Genomic DNA, 26096 nt, shown 5'->3' with positions numbered 1-26096 from the left:
CCTGGAGACCCCGGGGTGCAGAGAGAGCTGGGAGGGACCTGGAGACCCCGGGGTGCAGAGAGAGCTGGGAGGGGCCTGGAGACCCCGGGGTGCAGAGAGAGAGAGCTGGGAGGGGCCTGGAGACCCCGGGGTGCAGAGAGAGAGAGCTGGGAGGGGCCTGGAGACCCCGGGGTGCAGAGAGAGAGAGCTGGGAGGGGCCTGGAGACCCCGGGGTGCAGAGAGAGAGAGCTGGGAGGGGCCTGGAGACCCCCGGGGTGCAGAGAGAGAGCTGAGAGGGGCCTGGAGACCCCGGGGTGCAGAGAGAGCTGGGAGGGGCCTGGAGACCCCGGGGTGCAGAGAGAGCCGGGAGGGGCCTGGAGACCCCGGGGTGCAGAGAGAGCTGGGAGGGGCCTGGAGACCCCGGGGTGCAGAGAGAGAGCTGGGAGGGGCCTGGAGACCCCGGGGTGCAGAGAGAGAGAGCTGGGAGGGGCCTGGAGACCCCGGGGTGCAGAGAGAGCTGGGAGGGGCCTGGAGACCCCGGGGTGCAGAGAGAGAGAGCTGGGAGGGGCCTGGAGATCTCAGCCACTGCCCCTGAGGCTGGCCCCATGCTGGGCAATGCCAGCAGCCAGGTGGTCTCAGTGGCCAGGACCTTAGCACAATGAGCCCAGGGGAGAAGCAGCTGGCTGAACCTCTCTTTCTGCTTTTTGCCCCAGAGGGCACAGCCCGAGCAGTGGGAGGCCATCTTAGTTTGAGATGGTAGCGGCCCCGGACCCGCTACAGACTGCCATCACAGGTAGGGCCTGGCATGAGAGGCCCTGCATGACCCGGCCCTGGCTGGTTCTGAGGTAACTAGGGGCTGTGCAGGCCTCAGAGCCTTTCCCAGAACCAGGGCTTAGGAAACACCTCATCCCCCCAAACCTCCCCCTCCCACCCTGGTCCCCACATGGTAAGTCTGGCAGGGCCTGGGGGTCAGCAATGACCCCCCCACACACACACACACACCAGGCAGCTTGGTTCACTGCGCTCTAGATGCTGCTAGTTTTCTGGTCTGCAAGCTGAGCCTCTGGGAGTAAGAGTTGAAAAGCTTGAGGTGGGAGCATCCCCCAGGATCAGAGACCCCCCAAATGGGGAGGGGAGGTGCCACCTGCCAACTGTTTGCCAGTGGTCCAACTCTGTTTTCTGGGAAATTTCTGTATGTGGTAGGAGATGGATCCTTTGGGCCCCTGGAGTAAAGGAAGCCATGATGAGGCAGTGTGGCTTCCTCAGAGCCGGTGACCCCAGACTGACGTCCCTTCCTTTCTTCCCAGGGCCATGGGTCTCGTGGGGGTCAGGCCAAGGCCACCAGCAAAATGTGCCCAGGGAGAGCCAAAGCTCCTGCTGTGGTCTTTCATGTTGCCCAGGTCCAGATCCAGTTGAATAGCCAGGCCCAGAGAGCAGACATGGTCTTTTTCCTGTGGAGACCTCATGTCTTTGGGGCCCAACTGATGCACTTCACAGATCTGCTAGGAACCCAGAGCTGGGCAGGGTGTGGCCCATGAGGCACTAGAATCAGGATCCACCCAGACCTCAGCTGGCAAGGTCTGTGGACCCAACCTGCCATCAGTTATACCTGTAAATTTTATAGTTGGCTTCCAAAAGTCAGGTTTGTGAGAACAAAACAGGAACCACTAGGTCTGAGGAGGCCCTTCCTGTGGAAAACGTCCGGGGTTTGGGCCAGACACTTGCTTCGAAGCAGGGGACAGGGCCATGAGAAGGTGTCTGGGGTCACCCATTCTGTGCTCCACCCAGACCAGGACAGGGAGATGGAGTTCAGATGGAGGCCTCCTGTTGTAGGAGGGACATGACTAAGCAGGGTCAGAGGGGTCTTCCAGAGCTCAGATTCTGGGTTCCAAGCAGCCTTTGGCTCCTGTCACGTTTTGTTTCACAATCTGTCCCCACCCCAGCATTCCGTCTGAGTCTGGGGGTTTTCTCCCCTCTGATCTGGACTCCGTTGTCAGGGCCCTTCCGTGGTTGATGGATGATGTTTCATAGCCTAGGGCCCTCCCAGCTTTGACATTCAAGACCTAGAACCTCTTCCATCTCTGACTTGTTTCAGTCTAGGTTCTCAGGTGCTCAGTGATTCCATCATCTCTGCCTTGCTTCTGGTGCCCTTCTGCCTTCATTCACCCATCCCTTGGCTATGAGCAAGCAAGAAGTGACTTGACCAAGATCACATGGCTAGTAAATGTCAAAGACAGGATTTTTTTTAATTTTTAAAATTTCATTTAGTATTTTATTTTTCTTCAGATACATCTAAAAACAATTTTTAACATTTATTTTCTTTTTTGTTGTTGGGGTTTTTTTTGTGAGGCAATGGGGTTAAGTGACTTGCCCAAGGTCACATAGTAAGTATCAAATGCCTGAGACCAGATTTGAACTCAGGTCCTCCTGACCCAGGGTGGGTGCTTTGGTCACTGTACCACCTAGCTGTTCCTAACATCCATTTTTCTTTTTTTTTTTGAAAGATTTTATTTATTTTGAATTTTACAATTTTCCCCCCAATCTTGCTTCCCTCCCCCCATAGAAGGCAATTTTTCAGTCTTTACATTGTTTCCATGTTGTACATTGATCCAAATTGAATGAGAGAGAAATTATAAGGAAGAAACAGAAAGTATGAGATACAGCAGAATTATGTAATAAGACAACATTTTATTTAAATAAAGTTAACAGTCCTTGGTCTTTGTTCAAACTCCACAATTCTTTCTCAGGATATAGATGACATTCTTCATCCCAGATATCCCAAAATTGTGCCTGATTGTTGCCCTGTTGGAATGAGCAAGTCCATTAGTGCTGATCATCACCCTCATGTTGCTGTGAGGGTGTACAATGTTCTTCTGGTTCTGCTCATCTTGCTCAGCATCAGTTCATGCAAATCCTTCCAGGTTTCCCTGACTAACATTCATTTTTCAAAACACTGAGTTCCAAATTCTTAACCCCTCATTGAGTAATGAAAAGCATTTCCATAAGAGTCATATTGTGAAAAACAATATCGACTAAAAAAAGCCCTCAAAAAAAAGTTTGTTTCAATCTGTATTCTAATTCCATCAGTCCTTTGTTTGGGGATGGATATAGCATTTTTATCAGTTGGTGATCTTGTGTCATTGTGTGCCTAAGAGTAAATCATTCCCAGATGATCATCCTCCAAAGTTGCGGTTACTTTGTTCATAATACATTTCACTGAGCATCAACTCATGTCTTTCCTGGTTTTCTGAGAGCATCCTGCTTATCATTTCCTATAGCACATTAATATCCCATTATAGTCATAAACTACAACTTATTCATCCATTCCCATGGATGGGTATCCCCTCCATTTCCAGTTTCCTACCACCAGAAAAGAATTGTTATCCATGGTTTGTTTTGTTTTATTTTGTTTGCAAGGTAATGGGGTTAAGTGACTTGCCCATGGTCATACAGCCAGGTAATAAGTGTCTGAGGTTGGATCTAAACACGGGTCCTCCTGACTCCAGGGCTGGTACTCTATCACTGTGCCAATTAGCTGCCCTTGTTATCAGTGTTTTTATGCATATAAGTCCAAAGGCAGGATTTGGAACCCAGGTTGCCTCCTGCCGTTGAACATAGCAGACCTTCCATTACACCAAATTAGGGATTCTAGGCAGAGGGAGCATGTAAGGTAAAGATGTGGAAGGGGGAGGACCCAGGTTGTATACTGGCAAATAGAAAAGAATCTTCACCTTAAAAATTATAGGGTGGTTAGATAGCAACTGCATCAGGATTGGTTCTTCCCAACTGAGGAGGCTTTCATTGGTTTAATAAAGCCCAGTCCTAGGAACCAGGAATCCAAAAGACAAAGAAAAAGAGGCTCTAGGACATCATCAGTCTGTTTAGCAATCCTCACAGTCACCTCCTTGCTCCCCTGAGGCAACCTCTGGAAAATTAGGGGGCTAGATTGGATGTGAGCAATATGGGGATGTTTGGGTCCCACAAGAATGAGAAGAGAGATTGTTAAGACTAGGGTCTGAGGGGCAGCTAGGTGGCACAGTGGATAGAGGACCGGCCCTGTATTCAGGAGTACCTGAGTTCAAGTCCGGCCTCAGACACTTAATAATTACCTAGCTGTGTGGCCTTGGGCAGGCCACTTAACCCCATTGCCTTGCAAAAACTAAAAAAAAAAAATATCAATTAGATTGTGACCCCAGCCAATGATTGACATGAAAGGGAGAGGAACTAACCTTTCAAAGTAAATATAGGACCTAGCATTTCTGAGAGTCGATGCCCCTCTCCCCTTGAGAGAGGTGGCCCTTCTTTGCAAAGATGTATTAATAAAAGACCACTTTAATCACTCAAGTCATTTATAACATTGGCTGACCCCACAAGGCCCTTCCCTTCATTTCATCTGATGAGTCTCTTTGATGGGCTTCCCATTCTCTTCTTCACCTTCCAGAGACCTTCTTTGAATGTATCTCTCAAAGCTCCTCCCTTCCTGTAGGAATTAATTGCCTTTCTAATTATTATGCAAAGAACCCCAGAAGATTAGAACTGGAAAGAACTTAAGGAGCAAGCTGAGGCCCAAAGGAGATTCTCCCAGGATTCTTAATAGCAGAGCTAGCTCCATAACTCCAGTGACTTGTCCCACCCAAACTGGTTTCCCATTCTCCTATTTTCTTTTTTCTAGCCAAGATATTTTTGTGACATTTCTTTTCTTTCTCATTCAGCCAGAAGACTAGTATGGAAGCAAATACATCTGCTCCAAAGCCCAGCTTTTCTGAAGATAAATCCCAGGAGGTAATCATGGAAAGACCAGCAAGGAATGTCCTCTTGGACCTCAAATGTGGGAACATCAGCACCATGTTAGAGAGTCAGAAGGGAGACCTGTTAGGTCAAACTCAGGAAGAATCTATTTCCTGGGAGAGAAAAGGTCTCAGACATTTAATAGCTGATCAAACAAAAGTCCCTAAAGAGAAGAAAGGTCAACAATACAATGAATTTGGAAGGAGTTTAAATCTGAGCTCAGACCTTGGAATACCTCTCAACACAGACCTTACAGGAAAGAGACTTCATCAGTGTGAAACCTGTGCAAAAAGCTTTAGACAGATTTCAGACTTGATTAAACATCAGATTATCCATGCTGGAGAGAAATCCTATGAATGCAATGAATGTGGGAAGGCTTTTAGTTATCACTCCAATCTTATTCGACACCAGAGAATCCATACGGGAAACAGACCCTATGAGTGTAGTGAATGTGGAAAACTCTTCAGTCACAGCTCATCCCTTATCCAGCACCAGATAATGCACACGGGAGAGAAACCTTACAAATGTAAAGATTGCAGCAAAGCCTTCAGCCGGAGTGCATATCTGACAGAACACCAGCGAATTCATATTGGAGACAAGCCCTATGAATGTGGTACCTGTGGGAAAGCCTTTGGCCGGAGCACATACCTCACCCAACATCAGAGAGTTCACATCAGGGAGAAACCCTACGAATGTGGACAGTGTGGGAAAACCTTCAGCCACCGATCGGCCATCGCTCAACATCAGATCATTCACACAGGAGAGAAGCCTTATGAGTGTATTGAGTGTGGGAAAGCCTTCAGCCGGAATGCGTACCTTAGTCAACATCTGAAAATTCACATTGGGGAGAAACCCTATGAATGTGGGCAGTGTGGGAAAACCTTTAGTCATCGATCAGCCATCGCCCAACATCAGATCATTCACACTGGGGAGAAACCTTATGAGTGCAGCATTTGTGGAGAAGCCTTCAGCCGTAGCGCCCACCTCACACGTCACCAAAGGACTCACACTAGAGAAAGGCCCTATGAGTGCAGTGAATGTGGGAAGGCCTTTGGTCATAGCTCCACCCTCATTCAGCACCAGATAATACACACTGGGGAGAAGCCCTATGAGTGTGATATATGCAGAGAAGCTTTCAGCCGCAGTGCCCACCTCACTCGCCATCAAAGGACTCACACCAGAGAAAAACCCTATGAATGTACTGAGTGTGGGAAGGCTTTCAGTCATAGCTCTACCCTCATTGAACACCAATTCATTCACACTGGAGAAAAACCTTATAAATGTAATGAATGTGGGAAGGCCTTTAGCCGGAGCACATATCTCACTCAGCACCAGAGAATCCACACTGGAGAGAAACCCTATGAATGTAGAGAGTGTGGAAAAGCCTTTCGTCTCCGTTCAACCCTTACTCAACATCAAATCATCCACACTGGAGAGAAACCCTATGAATGCAGTGAATGCAGGAAGGCCTTCAGTCAGTTTTCCACCCTCATTCGGCACCAGAGAACCCATTCTGGAGAGAAAGCCTAAGAATATCATAGAGCCTGAAGAGCTAGGAGCTGAGCAGGAACCAAGAGGCTTTTGGGGGCCTGATCTGTCACCTCTTGATGTGTTGGTCACATCGGTAGTTGCCTTGCAGCTCAGTCCTTCATCTGCAACATGGGAGACTTAAACAAGATGTTTGCCTCTGAGATCCCCAGTTAGTTCCTCCCTTCTCAGTACCTCACTTTCCTTAGATTGAAAATGGAAGGTTAGATGATGGCTGAGATCCTTTTAAATTCCTTCATTAATTCTGTGATAACTTTAATGTAGTGATGTTGTCCTTTCACTCATTTCCATTTGTAAAAGGTCTGTAATTCACTGGGCTAGGACTTCAATCAGGAGAAACCCTGGGTCTTAATGAATAGAGAACTAGGGTTCTATTCAAGACCTGTCTTCAAATCCCATCTCCAGCATTTACTGTTCAACTCAATTCCATATTCATTAAATACCTACTCTGGGCCAAGCACTGAGCTAGGCATTGTAGAAGCCAGGATCACTGTCTGGGAGGAGCTTCCATTCTGATTCAGGGATCAACAAATCCAAAGAAAGATGAAGAAACCATGTAACCACGGGAACCACTGCCTCTGCCTCCACCTCCGCTTCCTCAGTCACAAAATAGTCACAAAATGGCATTGGCAATAGCACTAACACCCAACTCACTGCTGGTTCAAAGGAGAGGAAAGTCTGTGAAGCATATTGCAAACCTTAAAACTGGAACCAGAGAACAGCTATTACTGTTTCTTTGCTCATCGAATATCACAGAATTGGTACCAAGAATAATAACTCTTTTACATTATGTTTGAAAGTTCACAGCTCTGTGAAGCCTGATTTTCTTACCCATTTTGATGAAGATGAGGAAATTGATACACAGAGAAGTCAGAAACTTGTTCCAAATTACAAAATAAGAAAGTGTCAGAATCTGAATTTGCCCCATACTTCATCCCACCTCACTCCCAAGAAAGGCAGATAGGTGTTGAAGGGCAAAGAATTGGGCTGAAGTCCTGAGTTCAAATGACTCTGACAAGTATTTAACTTGCCTCAGTTTCCTCCACTATAAAAAAGGGTAGAAGAACAGCAGCTACCTCCCAGAAGCATTGTAAGGCTCAAATGAGAAAATATTTGTATAACACTTAGCACAGTACTTCTTCCTCCCTTCCTTCCTTTTGCCCTTTCTTTCTCCCTTCCTTCCTTTTCCCCCTCCCCTTCTTCTTCCCTCCCTCCCTGTTACTCCTTTCCTTCCTTTATTCTACAACTCCAACACTTTTCCCATAATGCAAATCTCCACAGTGAGCCACTAAATGGAAGCAGAGTCCTGAAGGTTTTATGGAGATCATTACATCTCTAGACATCCCTCTCCCACTTTACCATAAAGAAATTTGGACACTTGAGAAGCCGTACTCAAACCCATGACCACTTGGGTATTGGCCAAGCCAGTCCTGGCTAGTCCAGGGTGTTTTCCTCTAGAAAGCCAGAAGGAAAGGCTGTATGTGAGAAACAGGCAGAGATGTGATTATGAAGAGCAGGACCAGCTCCCTGGTTTGTGGCCCAAAGGCTTGTGTTCTTGTTATGCCGGCAAATGAGGCTTCATGAGCCAAGACAGGATTCTCTATAAGGAGAAGTAGACTATGAAGCTAGAAGAGTCTTGAGAAAAAAAAAAAAGAACCTTAATTTATAGATGGGGAAACTGAGGCCCAGTGATGGAAAACCACTTACCCAAGGTTATTCAGCTGGTATATATGAAGTCAACCTTGAACTCACATTATAAATGCCAAGCCTCCTGTTCCCACCCTTGCTTCTCACCAGTCCTTGCTACCAGTCCATCGACCAAAGTGTAAAAAAAAAGAGGAGATATATCTCAGCACTGGGGAGCAATGCCCTCTGGTTCAGGGTGGAGTGGGTTGTGGGGGGAGGTGGGGAGGGGAGCATCCTTCTGCAAGGATTATTTCCAGGAGAATGAAGGTGCTGCCACTGTCATCCAAGGAAGCTCAGAAGAAAAAAATACCAAAAGTTTGGGTGGGAGTAATCTAGTTACAAGTAGCCTAGCTTGAATTCTTTTTTACATACTTCCTGTTCCCTCAATGAAGTGAGGAGGGATGGCAGGGCTGAGATCTAAGAAGCTCTCCATAGGCTAGAACCTTGAGCCAAAAAGCATTGAATAAAGGAGTGTGTCAAGTGGGGTTGTTTTAATTGACTGCACAGGCTCAGAGGGGGGCATGAAGAGAAGAAACAGGAAGGCATAATAAATGATATATGATAAAGATCTGAAGGTGTTAGTGGTCCTCCAGATCAATATAAATTTACAGTTTATGATATGATTACCAAGAGTGCCAATGTAATTTGAAGCTACCCTAAGAGAAGTGGTCTGACCACACTTAGGGAGGTGATAGTTCCACAATCTTCTGCCCCAGCTAAGCACCTCTCGAATGCTTTGTTGCCTGCTCACTGTCCCAGTTTTATGAATATCTTTGATTGGCAGGTGGGCAAAGGGAAGGACCTGGGAAGGTTCAACCTGAAGACCACTTGTAGCAGGAAGGTTGATTACTTCTTTCTAGAATCAAGAGAAATATTGTATGGAACAAAAGATTAGATTTGCCCTCTTTGAGCTAAATCAAGGTCATTGGACTGGGAGACCAGTTTTGACCCAATTTAACAAAGAACTTCCTGAAGCAGCTAGGTGGTACAGTGGATAGAGCCCTGGAGTCAGGAGAACCTGAGTTCAAATCCGGCCTCAAACACTTAACAATTACCTAACTATATGACCTTGGACAAGTCAGTTAACCCCATTGCCTTGTAAGAAAAAAAACTCCCTAAGGATTAGAATAGTGACTAAGTAGTGAACTTCCCTGTCACTGGAGCTATTCAAACAGAGGCTGGGACTCCCTAGGTGGTGACCATTGTAGAGAGGACTGTTCCAGGTTATGGCTGTGTTCCTCATATGGTTCTGAGGGAGTCTGAAGGTCTAGAAGCTAAAGGGAGTGGAATTCAATCTCTCCAGCAGCCTCATTTCCTGAAAGGTGAGCCTCTGTCTAATTTGAGGCCCAGCCCTCATGGTCATGGGCTCCAGCCCAGGCCTTGGTCTTTGCAGCCACACAGCCCCTCATCCATCTGGAGCCAGCCAGCAGATCTTGCCTCTGAACTCTCTTCACAAAACCTTCCTGAACTCTTTAAGTGAGAGATGCAAGGAAGGGCAGCCTAGAGACCCTGGCCCTGGTCTCAGGAAGGCTTTGTTGGAAGTCTGCCTCTGACATTTGTGAGCCCTTGGGGAAGAGAGCAGGGAGAGAAGCCTCACCCCCAAAATCAGGTTTAGAGGGGCTGGGCCCCCTGCCCTCTTGAAGCTTACCTCCTAGAGCAGCACATGGCCTAGGAAGCAGAGAGGAGAGGATCCCAGGGGAAGGGAGCATTACCCTATGAGTCACTGACCTGGCTTTTCTTTTCCTCTTCATTCCTTCTTTTCTTTTCCCTCAGGAAAAAGGTAAGACCTGCATATTATTCAAGGAACAAAATCCACATTTTTGGCAATGGAGTTGGGACTTTCTGAAAGTGGAGCCACAGCCCTGAGGATTCAGAAGATGATTCTGTTATTGATACACATAGCCCTGTGAGCTCACCAATGTCTATCTCATTCTTCCCATTTGATAGATGAGTAAATTGAGGCTTACCCTGACAAGGACCAGTCGGACAACACTGGAACTGGGCTTTGGGCCCAGGCCCCGGACTCCAAGCTCATCCAAGCCCCTTCCACCATCTGCTCAATGAGGCTGGCCGTCTCTTCCTGCCTGCAGGCCCATCATTGGTGACCTGCCACATCCTCTTGGTGCCCACAGGGATATAGTAGACCAGAAGACCTGCTTCTATCACAGGGTCACTGTGATGAAAGGATTTGCAAAGCTTAACCCAAGGTAAGCAGCACATAGCCAACACATATTGTCTGTCATGGGCCAAGCCCTGCAATAGGGCACTAGGGATACTGAAGCAAAAGTCCTTGCCCTTGGGGGGGTTTACATTCTACTGGCCTCTGGAAATGAGTGCTGATTTCTGGGTCTCTCCCCTAAGTCCCACCCCATTCAATTAGAAACTCTTTGAGGGACAGGTTAGTTCTAGGGTCTTGCATGCAGTAGTTGAATTCAATAAACAAAAGTTGGATTTTTGTAGATGTCCCACAGCTCCTAGGTATGGAGGAGCCCTGGTAGTGGTGGCATCAGACCCCCCAAATGCTTTCCAGCCTCTGCCATGAAATCCACAAGAATGCAAAAAGAGTTTTGGCTCACCCCCTGGCCTTGGTCTTAGGAAGAGAAGGGATTGTGGTCCACCCTTGAACTCTCAACTGGCTAGGTAGTCTATCCAAACCAGCCATTAGAGTAGATGTTTGCTATCCAAGCCCTGCCTCACTGGCCCTGCAAAGGTAGGCCTAGCAGCAGAGGGCTGGCCTCTTTGATACTTGAAGCCCTGATTGCTAGCATTCAAAGAGGTTTCCATCTGTGGTGATGAACCACTGATCCCCAAAGTTAGAGATGGGCCTGTCACTTTGACCTCCAAGGAACCTTTACATCTGCCATGCTGTCTGAAGAAGAAAACCCCGACCAAGACCTCTGAGACCCCTTCATGGTGTAGAAGGGACCCTGAGTCCTCGAAGTCTAGACCAGCAGGTCCTACCTGGGGTCACTGCAGTAGGAAGGAACAGACCCTGGGTTGTCTTCTGTCTCCCAAAGTAGTCATCCTTCACTGCACTGGGCCTTTCCAATGACCTCTACCACTTCTTGTAAGACAAACATCTTTAGAATTAAGTTGTGGCCTCCATGTATACTCTGGGATACCTGCAATTTTGATTCTTCAAAGACTCACAGACCTAGAGCAAGCATCACCAGGAAAATAATGTTTAAGAGAAGAAACACTAATACATTGTTGCTGTGAACTCATCCAACCTTTCTGGAGAGCAATTTGGAACTATGCCCAAAGGGCAACAAAAATGTACACACCTTTTGATCCAACAATACCACTACCACTACGGGTCTATACCCTGAAGAGATGATGAAAAAGGGTAAAAACATCACTTGTACAAAAATATTCACAGCAGCCCTGTTTGTGGTGGCAAAGAACTGGAAATTAAGTGAATGTAGATCATTTGGGGAATGGCTTAGCAAACTGTGGTATATGTATGTGATGGAACACTATTGTTCTATTAGAAACCAGGAGGGATGGGAATTCTGGGAAGCTTGGAAGGATTTGCATGAACTGATGTTGAGTGAGATGAGCAGAACCAGAAGAACATTGTACACCATAACAGCATCATGGGGTGATGATCAATCTTAATGAAGATTTGCTCATTCCATCAGTGCATCAATCAGGGACAATTTGGAGTATCTTCGATGGAGAATACCATCTGTATCCAGAGTAAGAACTGTGTTGTTTAAACAAAGACCAAAGTCTATCACCTTCAATTTTTTTTTAAAAAGTGTCTTATGTACAACATAATTTTGCTATCTCTAATATTTTATTTTCTCCTCAAGGATATGATTTCTCTCTCAACACATTCAATTTCAATCAGTGAATAGCATGGAAACAATGCAAAGATTATCAGATTACCTTCTGTGGGGGGTGGGGGATGGAAGGGAAGGTAGGGGAAATTTTGTAAAATTCCAAACCTTACAAAAATGATAGGTAGAAATTACTTTTATATATAATTGGGAAACTAATAAAATATTTTTTTTAAAAAAGAGAAGGGCTTCTGAGCCAGGGTCCCACCCAAGCTCACTGACAGCACACCATAATTTCCCACATGCAATCCAGTCTACTCTCTTCACTTGTTCATTTCTGAGCTTAGCTCTTTGTCTATATGCAACATATGCAACGTATCACATACATATACTCTTGATGTAGCCCAATGGACCACCCATTGAACTGACTGGCACAATCTGAAAAATCACTATTTTTATCTATTAGGTTTTTCCTCATGAGAATTATTAGGCCTACTTCTCAAGATTCTGTGGCTTTCACTGGAGCCCCATAATATTCTGAGGTTTAATGATCCCAGTATCATCCATGAAGAGTACCAGGAGCTGCTCCCAGTTAATTTTACTACCCAACAGCTAGCTACCCAGTTAGTTCTCCCAGCCCTGGGCTTCCACCAAGGGCCTCCCCACGGCAGGGGTAAACAGGTGAGTGTACCATCTTGGTAGATGCCTCATTGAATGAAGCTCTTCCTATGATTGCATTTATAAAGGAGCCTTGTGTGATCCTGAAATATGCATGAAACTCCTCTATGGAAGAGAGTCTTCTGGGCCATGATGAGTGCTTTGGAAGCTGGATGACATTATCCTGTCAACAAATAGCATGCAGAATGGCCCCTTCTGTTCTATGACTTCTACTCTATACTGTAACTGAAGACATAGCCTGTCATGGGAAGACCCTGCACTTACATGTCAGTCAACCTTGGAAAGAATAAAAAATTGGCGTGGAAGTCAGTAGTTATGGCTACTCTTGGGATGGACCCTCTCCAGGGGCCTAGAAGTGGTTCTGGCTTCTCCAGTGCTGGACCAGCAGAGTATACAAGTGACTAGTCCTGCTTGAAAGATCCCCTAGTCATCTTCTCCTAAGGACTAGCTTAGCTAAGGCCAGAGCATCCACCCATGATGATGGTTTTTATATGACTGAGAAATAAACATTAGTCCCTCTCCAAAAACAATCCAAAAAACACCCTGAATGGTAAATTCATTTTTTTCCAATTAATTCATATATATTAGATTTTTAGGTCTGGGATTCTTAACATGAGATCTATGGATAGGTTTCAGAGATTCTCTGAACTTGAACAGGAGAAAATAATGCATTTTTATTTGAATAGAATTGCTTTGCTTTACAACTCTTTGTATTTTGTGCACTTAAAAATAAATGGAGAGAAAGGGTTCCTAGGGTTCACCAGGCCAACTTCCAAAGAGGCCTGTGACATGAGAAAGATGATGACTGTTTTAGACTAGAACCAAGAGCAAAGGAAGAAATGAAAATAACATCAAGAGTTGCCACGAGGTCTTAGAGACTGAGTCCAAATCCCACATTTTTTTTTAATCCCACCTCCTCCAGGGTTACATAGCTAGGAAATGGCAAAGCCAACCTTCACACCATGGCCATGACTCCAAAGCCCATATATTCTACCTATTTTGCTGCTTCCAGTTACTCCTTTATCTATCAGTTTCCCTAACTGCCACCCTAGGGGCAGGTTGTGATTACCAGCCCATTTCTGGATTAAAGAGACACATAGCTCAGATGCTGCACAGAACCCTAGGATACAGCAAGACCCATGACCCCGAGTCTCTGTCCATGGTCCTGACTTGGAACATTTCAAGCATAAATTGGGGTTCTGGACAGTTCTGCCAACCCTACAGCTCCTCAACAGAATATTAGAGTTTTATCCTCTGGAACCAGTCAAGAATCCAGCCCCTGCCATAACTATGTCTGAGGCTGCCCCAACATTATCGAACAAGCATTTATTAAGCCTATGTGCCAGTCACTGAGCTAGCCCTGGAGTACAAAGTCCAAATCAGCCCCTGCCCTCAGGGTACCCAGAGACACTACATGTAAATAAGCAGGTACAGATAACATCTGGAGCAGGGGACTGCATTCTGAGAGGGGATGTCTACTGCAGCTAGGGGCCTGGGGGAAGCCACCTGAAGGAGGAGGGATTTGAGCAGGGTCTTGAGGGTTGATAGATGATCCTCTGGATTCAACAGTCAGTCTACATGTCATTATCCACCCATTCATCCCCCTCCACAGAGAAAAGGTAGAGACCGAATTAGGTATGCAGAGCCTCCCCATTTTACAAATGAGGGGGGTGGCTAGGTGGTGCAGTGGATTGAGTTCAAATTTGGCCTCAGACACTTAATAATTGCCTAGCTGTGTGACCTTGGGCAAGTCATTTAACCCCATTGCCTTGCAAAAACCAAACCAAAACAACACAAAACATTTTACAAATGAGGAAAATGGGGTTTAGAGAAAGGTGGTCACTTGCCTATGGTCACACATCCTGGAAGAAGACACAGAATTCAAATTTGCAATCTTGAGTTCCTTAGCCTGTACTCTATTTCCACACAGATGGATTATCCATGGACAATCAGCACATTGTCTTTTTCTCAAAACAAATTCAGATATCAATTCAGGTTTGATATCAGGAAATATTTGCTCAGAGTGAAAGCTGCTCAAAAGGGTAGGGGTTGCTTCAAGGGGTGTTGGGTTCTCAAAGTGGCTGGACAATCACTTGTCAAACTGGTCACGATGGGAATTCCTTTGATACAAGAATTTGGCCAGATGGATCATATATTTAGAGCTGGAAGAAAGCTCAGAAGCCATAGAATCCAAGGCCTTCTTTTTACAAGGGGAAAAAAACACTCTTTTGGTTAACTGATTTGCATAAGGTCATACAACTAGTCAGTGGAAGAGATGAGAATTGGACCCAGGTCTGGGGATTCCAAATCCATTCACCAAAGTTCCTTTTAATTCATAAATTCTGCAATTCTGAACTTAATGTACTTTTCTTTTTAAAATTTTGTAAATTTTTATAGCATCTTCATTTCCCAATATAGTCTTCCCTCCCTCTCCACATCTAGAGCCAACCTTTATAACAAAGAATTTTAAAGAAAGAAGAGGGTGGAAGAGGAGGAAAGCAACAAAATTGCCCAACCTATCAGTCAAATCCATTGCAATGTTCTACTTCCATTCTCCCATCTCTGCTCAGAAGAGAGAGAAGCATTTTCCCAAATTGCTTCCAGGCCAAGCTTGGACATTCATTTTTTTAAATTGTTTTTTGAATTTTATAATCCCCCCCCCCCAATCTCACTTCCCTCCCCTCACTCCCCACAGAAGACAATCTGTTTTTACATTGTTTCCATGGTATACATTGATCTAAGTTGAATGTGATGAGAGAGAAATCATAACCTTAAGGAAAAAATAAAATATAAGAGATAGCAAAATTACATAATAAGATGTTGTGGCTTTCTTCCTTGGGGCCCACAGCAGCGACCTCCCTCCAGGAGGGGAGCTGAGAATAAGGAGTCAAGCCACTATTGCCTTATGCTTCCAGCTCAATTTTATTATTGCTTAGCTATTACATATATACTGTTAGGTCTTCCGGGGTAGAACAAAGAATAATGAGGTAATTTGGGGGGAGGGTGCAAGCGATGTGTAGGTACAGCTTCTTGCATTACAGGATAGGAGGGTACGTTAGGGAGGAGATGATAAGGTACAGCTGTGTCTAGTGCCCTTGGTCAGTGGGGCGGAATGTCTAGCTCCCAAGGATTCTGGCTCCCAAGGACTCCGACTCACCTTATCTCTCAGGGTGGCAAGCCAGCTCCTGAGACTGTCCAGGTGGTGGTTTACTTGGAGATGATTTGTGTCATGGCTGTTAGAATAGCCTGTGTACCCACAATAAGATAAAGGTTTTTTTTTTTTTAAATTAAAGGTAATAGTCTTTGGTCTTTGTTTAAATTCCACAGTTCTTTCCCTGGATACAGATGGTATTCTCCATAACAGATACCCCAATATTGTCCCTGATTGTTGCACTGATAGAATGAGCAAGTCCATCAGGGTGGATCATCACTCCCATGTTGCTGTTAGGGTGTACAATGTTCTGGTTCTACTCATCTCACTCAGCATCAATTCATGCAAATCCCTCCAGGCTTCCCTCCTGGTTTCTAATAGAACAATAGTGTTCCATGACATACATATACCACAGTTTGTTAAGCCATTACTCAACTGAAGACCATTCCCTCAGTTTCCAATTCTTTGCCCCCACAAACAGGGCTGCTATGAATATTTTTGCACAAGTGATGTTTTTACCCTTTTTCATGATCTCTTCAGAGTATAGACCCAGTAGTGGTATTGCTGGATCAAAGCGTATGTGTATTTTTATTGCCCTTTGGGAGTAATTCCCAATTGCTCTCCAGAAAGGTTGGATGAGTTCACAGCTCCACCAACAATGTATGAGTGTCCCAGATTTCCCACAACCCTTCCAACACTGATCATTATCCTTTCTGGTCATATTGGTCAGTCTGAAAGGTGTGAGGTGGTACCTCAGAGATGTTTAAATTTGAATTTTCCAATCATTAATGATTTAGAGCAATTTTTCATAGGACATTCATTTTCGATTTTGTGGTGATTATTGTTAATTCAAATTCTATTTTAGTCACTGTATGTTTATATCATTCTATATTTCTTCAAATCTATTTCTTATAGCCCAATAGTGTTTGCTACATTTATATTCCAAGATTCGTTTAGCCCTTTCTTAATCAATAGGCATCTACTTTTCAACATTAAACACCAAGTCTGTACTGGGCCCTCTACTTGATCCAGGGAAAGATAAGTCAAATAAGACACAATCTTTTCCATGGAGCTCCTAGTCTACCTGCTGGGGAAACTATGACAGACACAGATATCTACCATAAGTCATCTTACAGATGTATACAAAACAGGGGCAAACTTGTGTTAGGTATAGTCTGGGGAAGGAGGAATTATGTCATCCTGAGATGTAAGTGGTAACTGGTGCTCAGGGAAAGCTTCTCAGAGGAGGTGTCATTGAGCTGTGCCCTGAAAGCAAGGTAAGAATGGGAACTGACACAGGATGTGTCTGTTGATTAAACTGAATTGTCCTTTTTTAATTTTAATGTTTTGAATAATATTTTTCCCAATTATATGTCAAGATAACTTTTTAGCATTCATTTTTACAAGATTTTGAGATCCAGATTTTCTTCCTCATCTCTTCTCTCCCTAAAATGGTTGACAATTTGCTATTGGTTGTATATGTGCAATTATATAAAACTGTATTAGTCAAAGTTGTAAAAGAAGAGATCAAAAGGTAAAAAAATCACGAAACAATAAATGTTTCTATCTGAATTCAGAATCCATTATCCTTTATATGGCTATGGATAGCATTTTCCATCATGAGTCCTTTGTACTTGGATCGTTGTCTTTTCTGAGAAAGATCATTCTATAATAATTGATCATCACACAATGTTGTTGTACAACATACAATGTTCTCCCATTTATGTTCACTTTATTAAGCATCAGTTCACATAAGTCTTTCCAGGTTTTTCAGAAACCTACCTATTCATCATTTCTTATTACACCATTAGTGCTACTTTACATTCCAATTTAACTTGCTCAGTTGGTCCCCAACTAATGAGCATCCGCTCAGTTTTCAAATTGTTAGCCAAGAATTGTCCTTTCTTATGGGGAGGAAAAAAGTAGGCAGAGCAGGAATGAGAAACAAGACTGGAAAGCTGGATAATGGCTAGATTGCAAAAACTGAATGCCAAGCAAATGATTGGGCTTTTTCTTGGTAAGGGGTATAGAATGACCAAAGATTTCTGAGGAGCAGGGAGAGACAGGGTTCAAACTGGTTATGGCTGAGACCAGTGGAGTGTTCTGAACTGAAAAACCAGTGAGTAAAGGACAAAAGTTGGGAAGATCTGTTAGAAAGTGACTTAGGAAATCAGAGTCTAGGGGCAGTTAGGTCGTGCAGTGGATAGAGCACTAGTCTTGGAGTCAGGAGTACCTGAGTTCAAATCGGACCTCAGACACTTCATAATTACCTAGCTGTGTGGCCTTGGGCAAGCCACTTAAACCCATTGCCTTGCAAAAACCTAAAAAAAAGTGACTTAGGAAATCAGAGTTTAGGGACAGCTAGGTGGTGCAGTGGATAAAGCACCAACCCTAGAGTCAGGGAGACCCGAGTGCCGATGCAGCCTCAGATACTTAATCACCTGGCTGTGTGATCTTGGGCAAGTCACTTAACCCCATTGCCTTGCAAAAAATTAAAAAAGGAAATCAGAGTCTAAAAGAGCCTGTGGGATGGCATTTTGGATATAGGACACAGTATGTCATTGTGGGGGGGGGGGGAAGTCTGCAAATCTCTGAATGATCTGGAGCTTCCCTCCTCTGGGGTAAGGTCAGCCTTTCCATGAGACCCTTCCCCTTCATTTCACACCCTATCTGCTCTCTGGGGCTCAGCAAAACCAGCCTAATTCCTGTCCAACATGGCAGATTCATGTCTAGAGGAGACCAATGCCCCTAGTTCTTTCAGCTTTATAGTTCCTAGTCTCCAGCCCCCTACTGTCTTTGAGACCCTTCTCTGGACATCCGCCAGTAGCTTATCCAGACCCTTCCTCAACTGTGCCCCCCAAACTGAGTATGATATACTAGGTTATATAGGAGCTGAATGCCCGAGACCACTTTGTAGAGGATAAATCCTGCTCCGAGAGGAGGCGGGAGAGCTGACCTTCTTGAGATTCTAGCCCAGGTCTTCTGACCTCTGGTGGCATGCTCTCTCTAACCCCTCTCCAGCTTCTTCCCACAATTGCCCCTACTTTTTGCTTGATCGTTCTGTCTGCAGATCCATAACTTTGCCTCTTCTCCAAGCACTTTTGGATGCGAGAGGTTTTACATTCTATCTCTTGCAAGCTTCCCCTCCCCTCCATCTCCCAACACCAGCTGTCATAGTCCAGGGCTGACCAGGTCCTTTGAGTACCTTGGGTTCAAAACTAAAATGAAATGAGGTGCCCATAGTCCATCCAACAGTTACCAAAAAGAGGTTTACTTAGCCATTGCATAAGGAAGACATTCAGAGTAGGGAAGAGAAGCTCATCAAGGTTGCAGCTGCTCCAACTAAGTGAAGATTTTCTGTCACGTTGCTGGTCTGTTGTGTGAAACCTGAGGGAAGAAGAGCATCAGCTTCTAATGTCTTGGCTGTTTTTGTCAACCAGAGTGACATCAATAATCTGAGCCCTAGTCCCCTGAATCAACTGAATCCCACAGATAGTTTCACTAACTATGCAAGGGAAAAACTTGTCTAACCTGCTTGGTATGCAGCTTTAAGAAACTGTTTCCACCACTCCATGGGCCACACAGCCACCTGCTGAGACTAGGAAGCCTAGTCACGAGTCTCTCCCACTCCACTCTTTCCTCCATCCCTTTTCCATATGATTGCCAGACTCACCTTCCTCATAATATGATACCATCCTCCCTTTCTACCCATGATCTGATGGCATTACTTCCCTCCACATGCTCTGTATTTCCAAAAAATTGGATAACTAACTGCTCCCCAAACACCAAGTTCTCTTGGTCATCCTGTGAAGGAAGTGCTCCAGGACAGAGGATCTCAATTTTATTCAGTCCGACATGCTTTTGAGGATGAACATGGTGAGGATGATGAGGATGATGTTCATGGTGATCATAAGGATGAGGATGGAGCAATTAATATTGACCAAGTATTGTGAAGCCTGGTGATATGAAGACAAAAACGAACCATCCTCTTCACAAGGAGCTTATGGTCTATTGGGGCAACGATGTGTATATATGTAGGAATAATAAATAGAGAAACAAATAAGACAGAAGGTCATTTGAGAGGGGAGCCACACTAACTACTCTGGGGCTCAGGAGATGCTTGTGGAGAAGTCAGTGATTAAACTGTCTGTGTCTTGAAGGAAACTAGAGATTCTAAAAAGCAAAAGGGAGGAAGGAGGGTATTCCAGGAATGAGGAACATCAGTGCAAAATCATGGAAATGGGAAATGGAATTTGACTCTGTGGTCAGAAGGCTGGTTGGATTCTACCCACTAGAGAGCTGACTGTTACCTCAGAAATCAGAAAATACTATAAATCAGGGCTAGACGTTGTCTTCTTGTCTGAGTTTAAGGACATGGTGGAGAAATTATGATGTAAATTAAACTGAAAAGCATGTGCTGGCAAATTTTCTTTTTCCAGAGAATTAGTTGTACTAACACACCCCTGAATGGGGCACATGAAGGGAAGGCACATATAATAAGGCATAGACTGGGCTGTAAAAGGCCTTTCAGTGTCAAATACAGGAGTTTACATTTGATCCTAAGCAATAGGGAGCCATAGGAGTTTACGAAGGGTGTTAACATGGCCAAGCCTGAGCTTAATGAAGTCTACATATATTTTGCACCTAAATATAGTGTGTATTGGTTCCTTCCAGAGAAGGTAGGTTCCTTGAGGACGGTGTCTGGCACATGGTATGCTTGGATGATATTAATTTGTGACTATGGATCTGCTCTGCATCAGAGAATTCCAACCAATTTCAGAGTTCAGAGACCTCAGCAGCCATCCAGGCCTCTCCATTTCCCCATAGGAACCCTTCTAGAACACATGCTGACAAGGAGGTGATCCTCTGCAAGGGGAGGTCACTGTCTCCTAGTCAGCCCAGAAGAAAGACCTTGGAGCAGCTCAGATTTGTGCCTGCCAGCCTGTGACTTCTACCTTGAATTTAGGTCTTCCACTCTCTCCTGGGATGCCTTGTGTCTGTGTGATGAGGTCCGTGACTAATTTAGTGTCTTGGTTTCAGAGCTAGGCAGGATCTTTGAGGTTGTTCAGCACCCCCTGCCTCAGTGGTATCTTGTGGAGTGTCCAGGGAAAGTGGGCCTAGGGCTGGAGGCAGGAGAGTGAGAGCAGCCCATGGATGGGGACGGATGGGCTGAGTCCAAAGTAGCCTCCTTGATTACTGCCGGTAGCCACAGAGATACCCAAGCCTCAGCTGAGCTTCCTACAAGTGGTGCTCATTAGAGGAAACCTCTTTAATTGGTCTTGAGGGAACCACCTCCAAGCCAGAGGAGGCTGCTCCCCACAGCTCCAGGCCCCTGGGCCCAGCTGGCAAAGCAGACCTCCGCTGGGGAAATGAGCCCTAAGACACTTTGAGTCCTAGTCTTCAGGGACGGCAAGAAGCAGAAGAAAGTTGAATAAAGGAAACTTTTAATTCAAACTAAACTACTAAGTTTTTATGAAGGGTTCTCCAGAGAGTAGGCTGTTCTAGGAGTTAGGGATACAGGAACAGTGGTGGAATGGTCTCTCTGTGACCTCATTCCGCTGGGGAAAAGCAGAATGAACACACAGAAATAATTATTTTTTAAAATATGCAGAATATGCAAAGATGGGAACTAGTTGTTGATGTCATTCAGTTTTATCTGACTATGTGGCCCCATTTAGGATTTTCTTTTTTTTCTTTCAATTTTATTTATTTAAGGCAATGGGGTTGTAACTTGCCCCAAAGTCACACAGTGAGTAATTATGAAGTGTCTGAGGCCAAATTTGAACTCAGGACCTCCTGACTCCCCGGGCGGTGCACCACCTAGCCGCCCCCCATTTAGGATTTTCTTAGCAAAGATGCTGAACTGATTTGCGATTTCCTTCTCCAGTTCATTTTACAGATGGGGAAACAGGCAAAAACTTGCCCAGAGTCACACAACTAGGAAGGGTCTCTGACTCCAGGCCCAGCATTCTTTACATTAGGCTACACCTAGCTGCCCATTAACAAATTGGGGCATTTGATGAACCGAGATTCCAAAAGGCAATAGTGATAAGAGTCCACTCCAGCTTGGGGGACAGGTTTTGCAAAAACATGTAGGTGGGAGAATAATTTTATGACTCGGGAAGAGTAAGAAAGTCAGGTTGGTTGGAATAGACAGTGGATAAAGATATTGAATGATGAGAAATCAGTGGATGGAGCAACAGGCCTGGAATCAGGATGGCCTGAGTTCAAATATAGTCTCAGACACTTATTAACCAAGTGACTCTGGGCAAGTCACTTCATCCTGTTTGCCTCAGTGTCCCCATCTGTAAAATGAACTGGAGAAATGGAAAAACCACTCCATCCCAAAATGGGGTTCCAAAGAGTCTGACATGACTGAAAAGGACCTCAAATGGGAACTCAGCTTAAACAGATCAGAAAAACTTTAAATAGTTAACAAAGGAATTTGTTTCTTGCCCTATGCGGGGGTCCAGCCTCTGCGGGGTCCTTGGAACCTGACAGGAGAGACAGAGTCAGAAAAATGAGTTGAGTCAACACAGGGGTTAAAGGCAGGAGCAGGTTGACTGACTGTCAGCTGCTTGGATTTATTTTTATAGTCTCAGAATCATGTATGCATCAAGCAAGCAAGCTAAGATCATTTCTTTGGTTACAAAAGTGTATAATTTTCATATCAATCATATAGTTTATATGGTTACAAGTTTGATCATGTAGTTAATTTTTCTCCCTGCTCAGGCCATGATGACCTCAACCTGTCTGCTACCTAGTTTGTTGCTGCATTGTAAAATTATTAATTCATTTAAAGTCATTAATTAAGCAATTCATTTAATGGAAAGTTTTTTATATTTTTTGTGTAAGTAATGTTTTTCGATACACTCCCTTAACAATCTATAGTGAGGGTCTTTATGCTTGTCCACCCATCCGTTAACTCTTACAATAACCAATTTTCCTTTCAGGCCTTGTTGGTAGAAACCACGGTTACTGTGACTTTTTTATTCTTTCCCACGAAATTAAGGCTGTTAGAGTTCACATATCGGTCACCTGTACTAACTATTTTCTCACCATCTTTTTCACATATGCCTGTGTATGGTAAGGGGGGGGAAAACTGTTAATTTCCCTGGAATTCTATCTGACCCATCTTGTATCTGTTTTCCATATATATATATATATATATATATATATATATATATATATATATATGTATATATATATATCTGTATGTATATTTTGACATCTCCTTGGAACTTCCAGTGTTGGGTTTTCCAGAGATTTCATAATGTTGAAGCCTTTTGTATGTCTCAGGGAGAGGCAGTCCTGTTAAATTTGGACAGAGTTCACAATCTGTTTTATTCAAGGAATTTCTCTGAAATCCTTCCTTTACAGTCATTCCACTATTAGGGTGAGTAAGTATTGCAATCAATAATAGACCTATAAATATTGGTATGCATGGAATGCATGGAATCCCTAATATACATATATATATATATATATATATATATATATATATATATATATATATTGTAGGAAATATTGTTCCATCAGGCAGTGTGGCCGCCTTGAGTCTTCTTGCTGTGGCTGTATCAAGCAGCTTAGAGACCCTGGCTCCCAAAAGCCCCAGAGGCAAAATCAAGATTAAGAACCAGATCTGAAAGGCAGTCAAAAATCCAAAAAGTAAAGATGAGGAGGGCAAGTTCCAGGCACAGACAATGCAAAGACTTGGAGGCAGGAGATGGATAGAGCCCTGATAGGGAGAGCAGCAAATATACCAGTGTGGCTGAGTGTAGACAGCCTTTGGTAGAGTCCAAGGAGATCCATCTGGAGAAGGGGATTGGAGTTAGATTGTGAACTGCCTAGGGAATATGTATGGAGTCCAGGATCTGAGGCATAAGAAGGTTGGCCCCTCTCCTCAGCCCATGGGTGCCCACAGAGTCACTGCTGCCAGCTTTTAAAGATCATCAGGTCAATGGCTCTTAACCTGGGGGCTAGAAACCTGGCTTTTCATATAACTTGTCACCTATGTAATCCCATGTATTTTGTTTAACATACTGAAAAATATTCTGCAGAAGAGTCATCCATGGGTGATGATGATAGTAGTATCTTCATAGCACTTTGGACTATTCTGAGCTCATTTGAAAGGACCCAGAACTTCTCATCTCATCCAGTCACCTTCAGTTTTCTGATGCAGAAACCAACACTCATTGAGATGGGATCTACCCACTTGGCTTCCCAAGCAGCCAGGATGCCAACCTAGGCCTCTGACTTCTAATCCAGCATTCTGGTCTCCAGGACTCCTGCCCAGTGGAGCCCAGTCCTGCACATGGTCACCTCTTGGGATGATTTGCGCTGCCCTCCCTGACTCTCCCTGCCCCCATAAAGCTAAGCTTCCCTATCATAAGGAAGCTATTCTTCTCCCCCTGACCACCTCTGTCCCTCCAAAGCCCACAGTTTTAGGTCATCCTCCAGTTGGAGTGTTCAAGATGGTAGTCACATTCTTTGCCCACCTCTGTTCCTGAAAAGCCAGGGGGATCCAGCTCAAAGATGGTTTTCACCTTCTCTGGACACCCTGCTGGACTTGGTCCCCTACACAAGGGGGCAGACAGGAAGACAGGGCCAGGGGGCACGGGGAGCAGAAAGGCAGCCACCATTATCCATAACCCTAAACAGGGCACCCACTTCGAGGTTGGCATAGAGCTGGTCCAAGTTTCTATGACAGTGATTTGTTTTTGTGGAGAGGTTCCAGGAGGCTGCTTCTGATTTTTATGGACTATGTCCTGATCCAGGCACCAGCCTTCTGGCCAAATAATATGAGGATCCAGAAGATAGTTGGGGTTTTATTTGGGGGGGGGGGTTGGCCTACCTTGGAAGAAGGGAATCCATCTGAATGGCTTTATTCCTCCATAAAGGGCCCCTTGGGCCTCCACCAGGATCCGATTTGCTCTAAGGGCTGTGCCCAGACACATGGGGATCCCAGCCCTGGCAGGTAAGAGCCCCCTAGACCCTGTGGCATTTATGTCATTCCTTTTTACTCTCTATATCCTAGTCATCATGGACTGCTCACTGCTCCCTGGGTTTGCTGAACCTCCAGGCTCCTTACTTTCAAGCAATCCAGGCCTGGGCAGCTAGGTGGCACAGGGGATAAAGCACAGCCTGGAGTTAGGAGTAACTGGGTTCAAATGTGGTCTCAGGCACGTAATAATTACCTGTGTGGCCTTGGGCAAGCCACTTAACCCCATTTGCCTTGCAAAAACCTAAAAATAAAAAATAAACAAACAATCCAGGCCTTCTCAGTTTGGGAGACCTTCCTCCTCCTCTGGACCTGTTAGAATCCTCCGAGCTTGCCTTGGGGGTTGCCTCCTCTGAGCCTTCACGAACCCCACCCAACCTGACTCAGCTTTCTTTTCTTTCCTTCCTGCAGAGGGAGCCTACCTCAGACTCTGAGCAAATTGCTTCACCCTTCATATGTAAAATGGGTGTAACATCTACCTGACAGGTAAATTGTGAGGACTAAAGGAAAGAATGGCTGGAAAAAGCTTTGCAAATCTTAGTTATCATTCAGTAATTTCAATTGTTTCTGACTCTCCATGACCCCATTTGGGTTTTCTTGAAAAAAGACACGAGTTGTTTGTCACTGCCTTGTCTAGCTCATTTGACAGATGAGGAAACTAAGGCAAAAGGGTGAAGGGACTTGCCCGGGGTCACAGCTAGAAAGTGTCTGAGGCTGGATCTGGACTCAGCTTCTCCCCACTCAAGACCAGGTAGTCTACTGTCTTCACCACTTAGGTGGCCCCCACATCTGACACAGCAGCCAGATGTATAAAAAGCCTTGTACTGAAATTTTTATGGAGCGATGTCAGATCTAAGTGACTACAGGCAATAGTTCTGTCTGAAGCAATGATCTGGTTTCTTGGTTTATTGGAAGATTTCTCTGGGACACTTTGAGGCCTGATTTGTAAGAAAGGGATGTGTCGTCTGGTTATGAAGGTGAGGCAGCTTGTCCCCCCTCTTGAATTTTACACGAATATTTTATCCTTTTCTCTTCATGCTCAGTGTATAAGGACATGTGTATATGTGGAATATATATTTTATATAAACCTGCGTCTGCCTCATTAGAATGTGAGTTCCTTACGGGTAGGTAGTTTTCATTCTTTGTATTCGTATTCTCAAAACTCAGAGACTGGCACAGAGTAGGTGCTTATTAAACACAGATTCATTTGAGTCAATAGTTTGAGCCAAAGAGAATTTCATAGGTGCTAAATGTTTGCAGGGCAGCTACATGGCACACTAGATAAGAATACCAGACCTGAAGTCAAACACACAAGTACAAATCTGGTCTCAGATATGTCCTAGCTGTGTGATCCTGGTCAAGTCACTCAACTCTGTGTCTCAGTTTCCTCAAGTATAAAATGACCTGGCAAAGGAAATGGCAAACCACTTTGCCAAGAACATTCCAAATGGGGCCAAGAAGAGTCAGACATGTGTGGCGGCTA

General features: G+C 44.7%; 1 protein-coding gene across 4 annotated transcripts in view; it reads left to right on the top strand.

The window, feature by feature from the left end:
* LOC141510081 (uncharacterized) overlaps nt 1-17049 on the top strand; it is a 45931-nt gene extending 28882 nt beyond the window's left edge. Inside the window, exons 2-4 of one of the 4 annotated variants that reach the window (XM_074220083.1) lie at nt 4692-7405; nt 9949-10208; nt 10462-17049. In XM_074220083.1, the coding sequence (XP_074076184.1) occupies nt 4705-6297 (1593 nt within the window). In that variant the 5' untranslated portion in view covers nt 4692-4704 and the 3' untranslated portion in view covers nt 6298-7405; nt 9949-10208; nt 10462-17049. Of the gene's footprint in view, nt 1-4691; nt 8181-9948 lie in introns of those variants that run through there. The other 3 variants (XM_074220084.1, XM_074220081.1, XM_074220082.1) reach the window with 3 other exon arrangements.
* The last annotated feature ends 9047 nt before the right edge of the window (nt 17050-26096 follow it).

Source organism: Macrotis lagotis, chromosome 1 (assembly GCF_037893015.1).
Source record: "Macrotis lagotis isolate mMagLag1 chromosome 1, bilby.v1.9.chrom.fasta, whole genome shotgun sequence".
Classification (NCBI taxonomy): domain Eukaryota; kingdom Metazoa; phylum Chordata; class Mammalia; order Peramelemorphia; family Peramelidae; genus Macrotis; species Macrotis lagotis.
This window is presented reverse-complemented; position numbering and strand designations above follow the sequence as displayed.